A 13,277-nucleotide genomic window follows, 5' to 3' on the forward strand; every position below is an offset into this window, starting at 1 on the left:
TTCTTACAGCCTAATAAACTGAAGTGTTGGATGATTTATTTAGGGTTTTATGCTTAATTTCCAGCACTCTTAAGTATGAGGAGTAAAAAAAAACATCTTAAGTCATGGGTAGCACTCACTTCATTCAAGAGTACATGCTTGGTCCCCCAAGTAATGACATCATCACTGTGCGTCATGATCTCCTCGGGAAGAGCTGCCTCTTTCTGTTAAGCAAACCTTACAAAAATAAATCCTTCCTTCACAATATTTCTCCTGCACTGGTTGCCCTGATCGTTGCATCGTGGCAGGGAGTATATTTGAAATCGCTGGAGTTTAAGCTCCCTCTAATGTCAGCAGTTTTGCTTACTCCAAACCTCTAAAATGACGGCACGGAGGAGCACACCGATCTCCCACTTTCCACAAGCACTGATTCACTTTCGGGCAGGGATCGTCAAACATTCCATACCTGGACAGGCCTGCCCATGGCAAGATGTCATGACTGAGAAGAAAGAAAAAAACAAAAAACAACCCCGTAGGCTACGTCTTTACATACCATGACTGTGGTAAAAATTGCATTTTCATCATGGTGTCTTTCAGAATTAGCCATGCTGTTTTTTTCTTATGTTGGGCCACAGTGAGCCTGTAATTGTGCCAGAATGCACAGGCCACAGTGTCACAGTGTCACCCCCAGACAGCATGCCAGTCCCTCACTGCCATCACACACAACTGCGCACTGACAGCAATTTAGAGACGACAGAATCTCCATATCCGCCTATGCAGGGGGAAGTCAGAGCACCAACAGGACACCCAAACAAACCTCCACACAGATCCAGGTCAGAAATCCTATCCTCAACCTGGGAGGTGTGAGACCACAGTGGTACCCAATGAGCCACCATGTTATTAATAAGCATGTCGTGCTGAGCATTTATCATGCTGATTACGCTTTTACTGCTTCAAGTGCTTTTTTACAAATTAAAACTTTATTCAAAAGCTGCAGACATATCAATATTTTGTCTCTTGACCACACAAGCCAGGCGAGATATTTCTAACATGTCTATCAGTTTTCAGACGTGTCATATTGTTTGGGGAGAAGCAGTGTGAGCCAATGTGTCACCGTGAATCATCTCACTCACGATTGCATTGTGAAGAAATGAGCGTGTCTGTCGACTTCAGCAGCCTGGGAAATTCTCTGTCACTCAGACGAGCCTCCTTTGTACTCACAGAACGGTCCCGGTGGTTGGATAACATCACTAAAATAGGCATTATGTGATGACATTTATGGCACCATGTGATCTGTAATCCAGACTTTTAGCATCGAGGTGTTTACATTTATAACGCTTCTTACATCATTCCATTTGCAATGCAGCAAATCAAGCTCCGCGCAACAGTCCTCTGCTTATTTCTTTGAAAGATATGTGGCAATTTAGAATTGCATACTGCCCCCTTCAGTACTGAAGTGGAACAGCAGGGAAAACTGCAGATAAATGCTGAGATATGCGGCAAGTCTTGAGGTATCTATTACGGCAAACTCAAAAAAAAAAAGGAAAAAAAAAACAACCTGTCCTTTTCTACAGATCCATCTCAAGCTGATTGCCGTACAGACAAAAGCTAGAATCTAACATAATTTGGCACATCTCAGCCCTGTTTTATTACACCGCATAGCAAACCCCCAGGGTCTGTTCAACTCACCCCTCACAGTCTGGCCTTTACTTCCTGTAGAGTCCTGGATCCCCCATGCGTGCTCAGGGCTTTCAGGTATTGTCCCTTTACATATACCCAAGATACTACTATTGAGAGGCGACAGATTGTCCGGATGAAGAGAAAGATTGCCAAAGGGTCGCACCTGCTATGGTATTACCTTAAACCTCCAACAGAGGGAGCCACACCAAAATTCCCATATGTTAACCACACCAAAACGTGAAAAGAGAATGAACATTTCCGAAACGGCCACCTAGCACACCGGGGCAATGTCATTCCACAAATGTGTTAAGTGTGACTGGTGTCAGGTGATCCTCGTTTTGCTAAAGTCATTTGGGTAGAGAGCCACCTGTTGCTGTAATGTCTCAAATGCCAATAATGTAAAACACAAACCTAAAATTACAGCAGATGCAGAAAAATTACACAATTTACCTTGTTTTATAAACACACAGTGGAGAACCATCCTTGAAACATCACTAGCATTGTGGTTACAGACGTATACTATAGATTCCGATTTTAAATGTTGACATTTAGTCAAACTATTTTTTATTATTTTCTGTTACATCAGTATTTTGCATTGCAGACTATGCATTTCTGTCGATATTTTGAAATATCTCACACTGCCAGTATATCACCTGGATTAGGTTGTTTTTTTAGGTTGTAATTTTTATTTTTAAAAATAGGTAAATTCACCAATCAAGCAATTGTTTGTTAATTATTTTATTCGCTTGGTTATTACATTTTACTGAAAAATTCTGTGTTTTAACACGTCTTCATGCTAATGCATCCCATCACCCACTATCGACACAGAACCAAACCTACAAGACCCCCCACCCCCCTTCCAGATTTCACTGTTGGTCCCTGAAAATACTGAAGCCACTTTACAGAGACGAACCATCATCTGTATCACATCTTCTGAAAAATTACACATAAAGCAGACTTACAAAAAGTATTTCCTGTATTACTTGAGACTTTATTTAAAATGAAACAGCAATTAAAACAGGATTAGTCCATGTTAAACTGATTTGTTCGCAGCAAACTCGAAAGTGGCTGTGGTTCTGGAGCAATTTGACAGAGTGTGGAAGGAGGGGAAAAAAACAGCTGTAAATTTTGAAGCATCAGAGTATCACTGGCAAGTCAGTCAAAATACTTTACAATCAAATAAGCAAACAAGCCCAGCCTCATTCACAAGCAACCTGGGGCACCACAATGTGCAGAGTGAAGCCACAGTTCTGTATTAATGACAGCATCCTGCATGGCTGGGACACACCTATGATTCAGAAACAGTCCATTTACACAAAATACAGCTAGAGACCGGTAGCAGATAAATTTTGTTCTTCCCAAAATACGTTGATTCAAAAAAATAATAATTATGAAACACAGGTTCTGAATCTTAAAATATTTCCTGCCATTGATAGTCAATATGTTCTTATGAAGTGAATTTGCCTACCACCCAAAACAAAATTAGTGTCAACAAAGCAGTTCTGCAAATGTATTGCACAAAGAACCTCACTCATTCAGTAAACTCACACTACCTTAACTAGTCATGTTAAAGGTTACTGTGCTTCAGGTTAAGCTGTCGATTTAATGGTGTCAGACAGCCTTATGAGCTCGTTACGCATAAAAACACAATTTAACTCTCGGTTAGGTCGGTCGATCCTTTTTTTAAAAGGATATGGCAGATCTTTTAAGGCAGCTGCTCCCAATCAGTTGTGGTACGAATGCCTAGCATGGGTGGCCCTGGGGTGAAACCCGGCACTGCAGAAGCTTTGGTTGTGCCCATACCCAGTAGTCAAACACGCAGAGCTAACACACAGTTTCGCCACATTATTTACAGTGTGCATCTGAACCATTTCTCACACTACGACTTATTGTCCAAAACAAAAACTACTCTGGAATGCAAACCAAAACGAATTAAACATTAGAATCAAGTAGTCAGTGGTCCATGTTCAGACAGAATGCCAAAGAAAGCTGAAGAGAGCTGGGTGTCACTCCCCTCCGCGCTTAAAAGTCCGAGCACGTACCCTTCCCATAGCACTTGGACGGGAATGCTGATATCACTGTGGCACTTGGATCTGGCGCCCCTTCTTGGAGCAGAAGTGCATTGGCCCAGTCAGGCCCAGCCTGGTCCTCCACCCGCAGTCCTTGGTACTACGAAGGAAGCATGGACTTGCGTGTTTTTGGGGGCGGAGGAGGAGGCTTGACGTCATTTCCTTTTACTGGCAGTGGGGGGGTGAACTATAAAAAGGGAAAGAAAAAAGGATAGAGGTGAAAAATACATTTCAGTATGACGGGAGGGGGGGGGTGTGTGTAGAGAGCGTTAACCAACATGACCGTCACCTCGACAGAGCTGTAGCGGAGTTCGCTGTCATGGACGTGCTTCTTGGGTGGCATGGGTGGGGGTGTCTCAGGGGTGTCAGGGGTTGCGTCATTGTCACTCGGGATAGACGTATAACCTGTAGGAGAACAGGGGAGTCAGCCTCAGGCAGCCTCAAAAGGAAACCCAGCGTGAAACTCTCTACATTAATGACGTTACTGTCACAACATGTCTGAGTATAAATACAAAGCAGCCCGCCTATGAAACATTCACTGTAAAGGGAACAGCACATGTCAGTAGTGGCACATCCTCCGTGCGCCGGGCCACCGCCAGGCCACGTACTGGAGCTGCGGGGAGTGTGCGGCGAGGCCGGCAGGGGGCTCAGCGGGTGTGACAGGCTCAGCTGCGAGGAGGCGCCCTGGAAGAGCGCCAGGGTGAGGCGCCGGTCCCCCAGCTGCAGGCTCTTGGGCCTCTGCTGCTTCTCCGGGGGGGTCTGCGGGAGCGAGGGAGGCAGAGATGTAAAAGGGCGGGAACATGAGGGGGCGAGACGTGAGGGGGGCATGGGGGAGATATGTAAAGGTGGGACTTGGAGTGCAGGTTGTGAGGGTGGCATGAAAAGGTGAGATGTGAGGGGGCGGGGCATGGAGGGGTGTGAGGGGCGGAGCATGTGGACTCGGTCTGTGGGAGAAACAGATAGGGTGGGACGTGAGGGTGGGACGTGAGGACCGATCCGCAACACAGTCACAGACCGGGAGTAAAGCTACAATACAGCAATACAAATATAATACAAATAATGCAACAGGTAAGGTTTCATTCTCACATACTGGTCTGATGGACCCCCGATATGAACATGGTGTCACCTGATGCTAGGCCAGGTTCAAAGACCCCCCCCCCCCCACACGACTCCCACCTCATCCTGGTCCGACATCCTCTCCGGCAGAACTTGCGACTTGCTCACGTTCCATTCCTTCCGGTTCTTGCGGCTGATCCGGTTGTCCTCCTCGGACTGGGATAAAACGGAAGCCCGCCGGTCACTGGCTCGGGACAACAGAGAACTTGGGGTGGGAAGAGAGGAGGGGAGATAGAGGAGTGTTTTAATGTTCAGTAATCGAAGGACTGTAAGACCAGCTACACAGGCACCAAATAAGGCACATCTATATCCTAAGTGTGTGAACGCACCAGTATACCCACATACCAGCGTTAATGTTTCCAATTATCAAAATCGTTAAAAAAACTTATACGAAGATATAGTCAAGAGGAAGCCTTAAAGATGGACAAAACTGATGGGGTGTGTTTTGGGTGGGGCTGAGGAAGGTTCCAGAACGGAGCAGGGCGAGCACTGACTCCTGGGAGCAGGGTCGGGAGGGACCTCCCTCGGAGGACGTCGATCCGCTGGAGAGGCCCGAGGAGGCGGTGGACAGGGTGGAGACGGTGGACATGCGCCGCAAGGTGGAGGACATGATGTAGGGCATGACGACAGAGCCCACGCGGCTCTTCTTCCTCTCCGTCAGCGAGCAGGGCTGCGGCGGCACACGCAGATGGTACGGTCACACATCGCTGACCCTCGTTAAGCAGCCAACGACCCCCCCAATTAACCAGCTAATGATCAGCGACACAAAAAAAAAAAACTGGACGACGAGCTCGGCGAACCAGCCGACGACCTCCGCTTCAGATGAATAAACCAATTACCAGTGTCTTTGGAGGGCAGACGGCCTAATCTAAAGGAGATATAAGCTCAGTCATCAAGGTCTCCTGGGTGCTGCAGCCCATACATCAAACCGCATGACTGTATAAACCCTGACACATTTAACTGAGGAATAAAGGACAGGCATTCACCTGTATGGTCAAATCCAGTACTAAAGAAACTCAACCAAGGATACATTTTTTTAATGAAGTTTTTTTTTTATTATTATTTTTTGGACATTCAAAAGCCAACCTCTCACTAATATGTGAAAAGTAGCTGACAAGTACAGAAAGCAATGATTCTGACTGATTGCTGTAAGAGAAGTGAGTTCGAGTCCCTCTGGGGCCGGTGGTACAGATCCAGAGGGGCGTACAGGGTGCGGAGAAAGAGCAGACACTGACAGACCAGAGACACACACATACACTCAATGATGGACTGACCAGGGTGATGACTCCATAGAGTTTCTCCACCTTCTCCCGCAGGTCCTGGAAGCAGGTCACTAAGCGCTTGTGCAAAGGCATGAGCTGCTCCGTTGACTTCTCACCATGGATCCGAATTCCGTCTGCCAGGAGGGGAATCTGGGCTCAGAGAACAGAAACATTAAGAGACAAGTGTTTTCTGAAGAAAGCTGAGAACGTAAGGACGGGGTGAGCGGAAATGTGGAATCACCTGCAAGGCAATTAGGTGCTTGAGGACCTCTATGCTTTCCAGGTCCTCAGGGTGTTCCTTGATATAGGTGTCTATAAAGAATGCCTGAAAACAGTAAAATAGGAATAAAAATGTTACTGTTAGGCAGGTACCTTGAATTTTAGCGTAAAGATAAGCCCTGAGAGTCGCACCACTGCAATGGATTGAAGATTGGACCCCATGAACAATCAAGTGGACAAGCCTCAGGGATCAGGGACAGACAGGAGGTCGCCTAGACGGACCTTCTCATAGTTGGCGAAGCCTCCCATGACGGCTGGGTCCACTATGCCGTTGAGCATCATGGAGAGCGGGTGCACGGGCAGGGAGCGGTCGCACGCCTGCTGCTGCACCAGGTTGCCCAGCCTTTCGTTGGCCATCTCCATCGTCTCAATGGCGTTCCTCAGAGGGCTAATCTCCTCCTGCCATGCAAGGAGGGGGCAGGGCTTAGTGGAGACTGAAGCCATGGGGGCAAGCAGGCCTTTTAAATGCAACACATATCCACTGGTATTTCAAATTATTTTGTCTGATAGGATAAAGGTTACATGTCTGGACTTGTGACTAAAAGGCCCCATTATGAATGCATTTCATATATCACATACATTAATAAAACAGTAACCATGCAAGGCATGCAAGCTGAATAACCAACACTCTGGGCCCTGGTGCTCTGCAAGCAGAAGGTCCTCAAAGCCTGGCTCTCTTTCAACAAAGAAAATGCAAAGGGAACGCAGAGACAGAATTTACCCCAGAGATCGACTTCACTTCAAACCACTTCAGAATTCCAGGGAAGCGGTAGCACGTGAAGTAGGTGGTCCTCTCGATCCACATGGTCTGCGAGCGGTCAGAGAGAGGGGCACTTTTTTTTAACGCGCCTAATGAGGGACCGCCTACCGTGGGGGACTGCTGAACCGGCGGTCTGCGAGATCACACGGAGAGAGGAGGCGTACTCACGGCGAACTCGTTATCTGGGTCTTTTGCCCCTTTCCGGAAGGGCCTGGAGTACTGGAACCGGTCCACTTCATTGGTCCTGTAGTAACTTGGGGAGGAAGAGACAGTCAGAAGCAAAGAATGAGCGACTCTGCTCTGCATCCAGCGACCAGACAGCGGCTGGGCTGGGCGGCAGCTTACTTGAGGACCTGCTCTGGTACTCCCTTGTCTTTAAACTGATGAGGCAGCTTCAGAACAGGCTTCACCGTGAAACACTGGATGTCTGTGGGACTTGGCTAAGGTCAATGCCAGTCAGAGGAAGCCCGTAACGTGCATCTCCTGTTCCCCACTCAGCCCTGACAGATCACAGCTCTTACTGACCTTCTAGCGACCCTGACGATAACGAGATTAGGGGAATTGTTTTGGAGGAAGGATCAAACGAGTGTTTTGCGGTGTTGATGCTCCTCCTGAGAGTCCAGTAGCCATTTTGGTTTAATGGTGACATTTTGAAATGTCACAGTTTGAGCTTACCCCATTTGTTTTGTGAATCCCATTCTGATTCATCAAGGTAGCCAAGAGGTACTCCAACATATTTCCCTCTAAAATTCACATTTCACTCCAGCACAGTGTACACTTCTCTAGCAGTGTAGTCACATCTTTGTTGTTTGCTCTGTATTCCCAGACATGCTCCATTGAGACCCACCAGTAGCAAAAGCTACCCACAAGTTGCCTACCACCCCCAGGAAAAAAGGCGGGAAAAGATACGTTGCCCTGGCGAGTTGCAGATGCTGTCATCAGGGAGCGCCGTGCTGGTCATCCGTACCGCCATAGGGAACTGGGATAGGAGCTTCAAGCTGAAATCCTCCAGCCACTCATACTCCTTACCACGGTAAATAAACATTTTGTTCTGAAATGACAGAAGGTCACCGAAACGTTAAAAATAATAGTGGCTCGGATGGCAACATATTAAACCCTAGGCTTCGCTCTGAAGGTAAACAAACCGTCATTTATTGCGAGTGAGGAGCTGAAGGCCCCAAAAGGAGATTCAGCAGCAGGGTGTTGAAACAAGGGAGCAGAGAGTTCTGTTTGATTACCGAACTGTCCCATAACACACAAAACTCTATGAATACAGAACAGTCAGTAGGTGCACTTTGACCTCGTATTCAATACAGTCTTTGGTGCCAAATGGCGACTTTAAAGGCCACAAGGAAGAGATGCTTCCTGCCCTAGCGTGAAGTGATGAATGCTCTGTCATCAGGCCTGCTGTTACACCAGCAATAACAAAGAGAAGGTCACAGGCCTGGCAGGGAGCTACCCACGAATGCCCAATGATGTCATTGAGTGGGAGGAGCTACAAGTGCTCCTGGGCGGGGCCTCACCCTGAGGAAGGAAGGGAAACCGAGGCCGTAGTAACCCACGGCGAAGTACTCGGGCTGGGGGCGCATGGCGTGCATGATGTTCTCGTAGAACTGGGCCTGCTGTTTCTGGAAACGAGCAGAGACATGCAGCAGGTCACTCAGGCAGACAAGCGTCACTGGCTACTGTGTGGTTTGTACGCTTTGTGCCAGACTTGGGCACAATAACAGGTCAGGACTTATTTTTAGGTGATGAACGATCCCCCCAGAACAATCCCACTGAGACAACCAACCTTATGAATCAGATGTGATGTATTCTAATACAGTGCCTTTCCCAAACAGGCAGCTTCAAAGCACTTTATGTGGAACACAGCAATCAGGTCAGAGGTGGACAACAAATTAAATGGCACAGACTGTACCGTCTTGTCAGTGTAGCCCTCGCCTTACCAACAGCTGGCTGAGCTCCACGAAGTCAAACATCTGGTTCTCATGCAGCTTGGCCAGCTGCTTGCACATCTCAATGGCCTTCTCCCACATCTGTAAGCGGCAGACATGCGGCCTCGTCAACCCCAGCCAGAAAAGGGCATCATCGCATGCGTTGCATGCTGGACTCAGGCAGACCCGCGGCCACCAAACCACAGTCCTGAGGTCAGAGCTGCTCTCATAGTTTAGTGAACATAACTGAATATCTTCCATGAATTTTGAGACTACACTACTTCTCACCATTCTGACAATAAAAGCTCTTTTAAAAAATTATAAGCTTTGATGATCTTTATTATTAACATAAAGTTAACTTATAGTCGGTAATATTCATTTAATATCGAGTACTGTAAAAATATACAATATATTAATGTGTAGCCTTAGAAATGATAACAGCTGTTAGAAGAGTCCAATAGGCATTCTGATAATGCCTGCATACTTTCCCTTTCCAGGATGAAGGGTGAAAGGTCAAAGGTGGCAGCTGACCTTGCCCTTGTCTAGGTAGCATATGATCTCCTGGAAGAGCCTCTCCTTCAGCTCCTGCTGGGTACAGCCACGCAGATCCTCGCGCGGGACCAAGTGGGGGGCACAAGGCTTGTCGGACCACTGTTTTGGGGGGGGGGGGGGTTAGGCTATTCCTCCGAGCCACAGGGGAAGCAGAAGCGCAGTTTCTCATGAGGGTGTCACTCACCTCCAGGAGCTCAGCGTGGAGGAGCAGGGTGTATGCCGCCTCAGTGAAGTTCTCACAGTGCAGGTGCAGGTCCCGCAGCTTGTACAGGTACCTGAGGGACAGGACAGGCACGACAGGAAGCTAGAGGGACACTTACTCAGCCACACAGTCACCCAGGCCAAGAGGCTTTCATTCGTTTATCCATTTATCTAACCGTTCAGCTGCTAGGCTCATATTCCTGTAAAAACAGCCATCTCACCGGATGTAGATGTCCTCCCTCTTCTTCTCCTTGTAGAAATTCTGCAAAGACAAGCAGGGCTTCTTAAGTGCACAGGAACAGGTTGACTCCTGTCACCCGTAACCACCAAGCACATCTCAAACCACCAGGCACTTATGGTTTATGGGGCTCCACTGCTCTGACAATAAACGGTGTCCCTCTTTGTTCTTTGCCGTTAACCCTGAAGCTACATCCAGAAAGGCTTTTGGAGACACCTGGCAAGGTCACCCGCAAGTGAGCTCGGGACAGGGCGACAATATGCTACTTAGCATTTCCCAGAATGCACTGGAGCGAGCATTATTCAATCCACCCTGGTGAAAATAAAAAAACTCTCAACTGTATGGTGATGCAAGGGACCAAACAGTGGTGGGCCAGATCTGCCCAGTGAATACGGATATCAGAGACGTACCATTACTGTTCACACTTTCTCTATTCTTGGGAAATACAGCAATTGGCTTGGCGCTAATTACACCAACAATCACTAATAAGCTTGCTGTGTATGACCTTATAACCTTCATGCATGAATTTTCTGGATATCATCATGGTCGTAATGGTGATAGATAAGGCACTCTACCAGCACATTGACGGTGCAGCTCATGCGAAGCTCGGGGCTCTCGTCGTGGGTGATGGTGCGGTACGCCAGCAGGTGATCCAGCAGGCTGCTCAGCAACAGCGCCAGGCTCTCGCCGGACTGGTACAGGTACCGGTGTCGTCGGCAGTGCTCCAGCAACCTGCGACAGAGGAGGAGAGGAGGAGAGCGCGTGTCACGGGCCGGGGGGGGGGGGCAGGTGGCGGAGGCGTACGCAGCTTCCAGGAGGCGCAACCCACGTTTTCTCCAAGAGTATCTTGTACTGCTCGTCCCCTCGGCCGCCCTCCACCTCCTGGTCCAGCTTACTGATCAGCTCATTTTCAAACTGCCAATGACACGCACGTGCACGGTAAGGTCAAAGGTCACCCCAGTTCGGTCAAAGGTCGGCCCACGGACACTGACCGTCTGAAAGGTGTGGGTGGAGCTGAAGTTGTATTCACACTGCATCATGTCAAAGAAGATGGGGATGGTGGCTTTCCGCAGCTCCGGCTCCAGCACCAGCGTGACCTCCAGGATTGGACCCACCATGGCCGGGATGAACTTCATCTTGTGGGGGCCTGGATGGAGGGGTCACAGCCGCCCGCAAGGCATCAGTGCCTGCCACCCAGGCTCATCATCAAACGGTAAGAGGGGCAGGAGATGTGGGCCGCAATCAGAACGGACTCTGTTTACAGCCGTTTCAATCGAGGTCCCAGCAGCAATTCAGTACGCTAGATTTAATTCTCATTCAGCTATTAGTGAAACGTCCTGACAAAGCTGCTGATTAAAAGGATCACAAAAGCGTGCTGAGGACTCTGGGGAATTAATGATCACAAATCAGATTTCTTTGTCAAGAGACACGTGGCTTGGTCCAAAGATTAAGAGTGTGTTACAGACATCCGTGCAAATAACATATGTCCACTTAATTTAATTTAACTTGAATTGAAATTTAATGAAATCAAACAGAGATTGGACTACCTTAATTTAGGTTAATCAGTCCATGATTGTTAAGTGCTCAGTGGCTGAAACAATATGCACTTTATTATCCATTCTAATGGACAAAAAGTAAACAGCTTATCTTATTACACATAACAGTTATTCTTTCAGTAACAAAACCAATTTGACTACATGTGGGAGCCATTTGATGCGAGTCTGAAACACATTCAATTAACACATCAGTCTAGGAGAATAAATTAAAAACTAATGTAAAAGGCAGCAAAGTCTGCTGCCAGGACATTAAATACATAAATAATAAAAGTGGCAAATGAGTCTAAGCTAAAAGCATGTCAAACTAATAAGCAATCAGAAGTTTAAATTCATTTATAAGCAGTGACAGCCTATTGTCATTCTGTATGTCCAATTTTTGCTGCACTCTGCTACAAAAATAAGAACAAGAGAGAATTCTCCTACCAAGGTTGTACCACATCTCACGTATCTTGAATCCAATGTTCTTTCTCATGTCACCATATCTACATTTAAAAAGGACATCAATTAACACACCATGCAGAACGAACAATCAACATTTAAATCTAGTGAGTCAACATTATTATATTCAGTTCTTACTACTACAGATTTCTTCTTTTTTTTGTACACTTTTTGGTTTAAGTTTCTGTAAAGCTATTCTGTAAAATGACTAGTCGTGGTTCTAATTCTAGTTTTAATTAAGATTTCGCTTCAGTTAACATATCAGTTGTGGTCATTGCCGATACCCATTTACATTCATGAAAACATCTTTCAAAACTGAACTAGATAACCAGATAAATGTGTATCTTCTTTATATTAGCATTTTTAGAATTTTTGTATGAATTCCAAAATGGGTTTCAGTCAAATTAAAACCTTTTTCAAATGATAAAACTAAACCATTGCCTGAAACTTGGCTTTAGATTATCAGCTCAATACCTGCTTAAACTCTTCAGCAAAGATTTACAGGAGCCTCGGGAATAAGACTTACTTGTTCAGAATCTTATTGCGTTTCTCTTGAGAAAAAGATTCTAGCTGCAAAGACTTGTGGGTCAGAAAAGCCACAGTCAGGTGAAAGTAGTTGTTCCAGAGCTGAAGAGGCACAGAAGGGGGGTAAATAGGCATAAAAGACAAGAGATTCACAAACCCAAAACCCAATTACCCTATTTTTAATGACTGGTGCTACTGATTCACCTGCAGCTCAAAATGAGCTGGGTCCAGGAAGTACTGATTGAGGACCTCTGAATACTGGTTGATGGCCCTCAAGAAAACCTTGATCTGCAACAGGTTCATGATCATCCAGTCGGAAGGGAAGACGTTGCCAATCAGGTCTTTGAACATGATGAAAGTCTCCATGAGGAAGTCCTGTGTTTGGGAGACAGAGAGAACCTCAACAGGGTGCTCATTTAATTAACATCAACAAGACAGACGCAGAACTGTAGTGAAAGCGCAATTCTTGACACAGTGTATATTCAGCTTGTAAAAGTGGCTGTTTAAGGAGTTAGTACTGTGCAAAAGTCTTCGGCAGTCAAAGCTATTTATCTGGGCAGTAAGCGTATATTTAGTCTATACAAAAAATATTATTTAAGATTAGATTATATGCAAGTTAAGGGTAACAATAAAAACTAACAGGGATTTCTTCTGTTCTCCAAAAGTCACTGATCTTGTTGGATGGCTA

The 13,277-nt window shown here is 46.5% G+C and overlaps 1 protein-coding gene across 2 annotated transcripts in view; it reads right to left on the reverse strand.

Moving 5' to 3' along the window:
* Nucleotides 1-2,629: 2,629 nt before the first annotated feature.
* dock5 (dedicator of cytokinesis 5) overlaps nucleotides 2,630-13,277 on the reverse strand; it is a 34,026-nt gene continuing 23,378 nt past the window's right edge. For both annotated transcript variants that reach the window (XM_023827019.2, XM_072705749.1), the window contains 23 exons: nucleotides 12,794-12,964; nucleotides 12,591-12,691; nucleotides 12,050-12,108; nucleotides 11,063-11,217; nucleotides 10,900-10,985; nucleotides 10,646-10,802; nucleotides 10,054-10,094; nucleotides 9,816-9,906; nucleotides 9,611-9,730; nucleotides 9,092-9,181; nucleotides 8,669-8,773; nucleotides 8,055-8,196; nucleotides 7,491-7,572; nucleotides 7,314-7,398; nucleotides 7,107-7,193; nucleotides 6,608-6,784; nucleotides 6,348-6,431; nucleotides 6,119-6,256; nucleotides 5,339-5,514; nucleotides 4,905-5,049; nucleotides 4,337-4,487; nucleotides 4,018-4,133; nucleotides 2,630-3,915 (listed from right to left, as the gene is read on the reverse strand). In XM_023827019.2, the coding sequence (XP_023682787.1) occupies nucleotides 3,829-3,915; nucleotides 4,018-4,133; nucleotides 4,337-4,487; nucleotides 4,905-5,049; nucleotides 5,339-5,514; nucleotides 6,119-6,256; nucleotides 6,348-6,431; nucleotides 6,608-6,784; nucleotides 7,107-7,193; nucleotides 7,314-7,398; nucleotides 7,491-7,572; nucleotides 8,055-8,196; nucleotides 8,669-8,773; nucleotides 9,092-9,181; nucleotides 9,611-9,730; nucleotides 9,816-9,906; nucleotides 10,054-10,094; nucleotides 10,646-10,802; nucleotides 10,900-10,985; nucleotides 11,063-11,217; nucleotides 12,050-12,108; nucleotides 12,591-12,691; nucleotides 12,794-12,964 (2,646 nt within the window). In that variant the 3' untranslated portion in view covers nucleotides 2,630-3,828. The remainder of the gene's footprint in view (nucleotides 3,916-4,017; nucleotides 4,134-4,336; nucleotides 4,488-4,904; nucleotides 5,050-5,338; nucleotides 5,515-6,118; nucleotides 6,257-6,347; nucleotides 6,432-6,607; nucleotides 6,785-7,106; nucleotides 7,194-7,313; nucleotides 7,399-7,490; nucleotides 7,573-8,054; nucleotides 8,197-8,668; nucleotides 8,774-9,091; nucleotides 9,182-9,610; nucleotides 9,731-9,815; nucleotides 9,907-10,053; nucleotides 10,095-10,645; nucleotides 10,803-10,899; nucleotides 10,986-11,062; nucleotides 11,218-12,049; nucleotides 12,109-12,590; nucleotides 12,692-12,793; nucleotides 12,965-13,277) is intronic.

The sequence above is a fragment of the Paramormyrops kingsleyae genome, chromosome 2 (genome assembly GCF_048594095.1).
Source record: "Paramormyrops kingsleyae isolate MSU_618 chromosome 2, PKINGS_0.4, whole genome shotgun sequence".
In the NCBI taxonomy this organism is placed as follows: domain Eukaryota; kingdom Metazoa; phylum Chordata; class Actinopteri; order Osteoglossiformes; family Mormyridae; genus Paramormyrops; species Paramormyrops kingsleyae.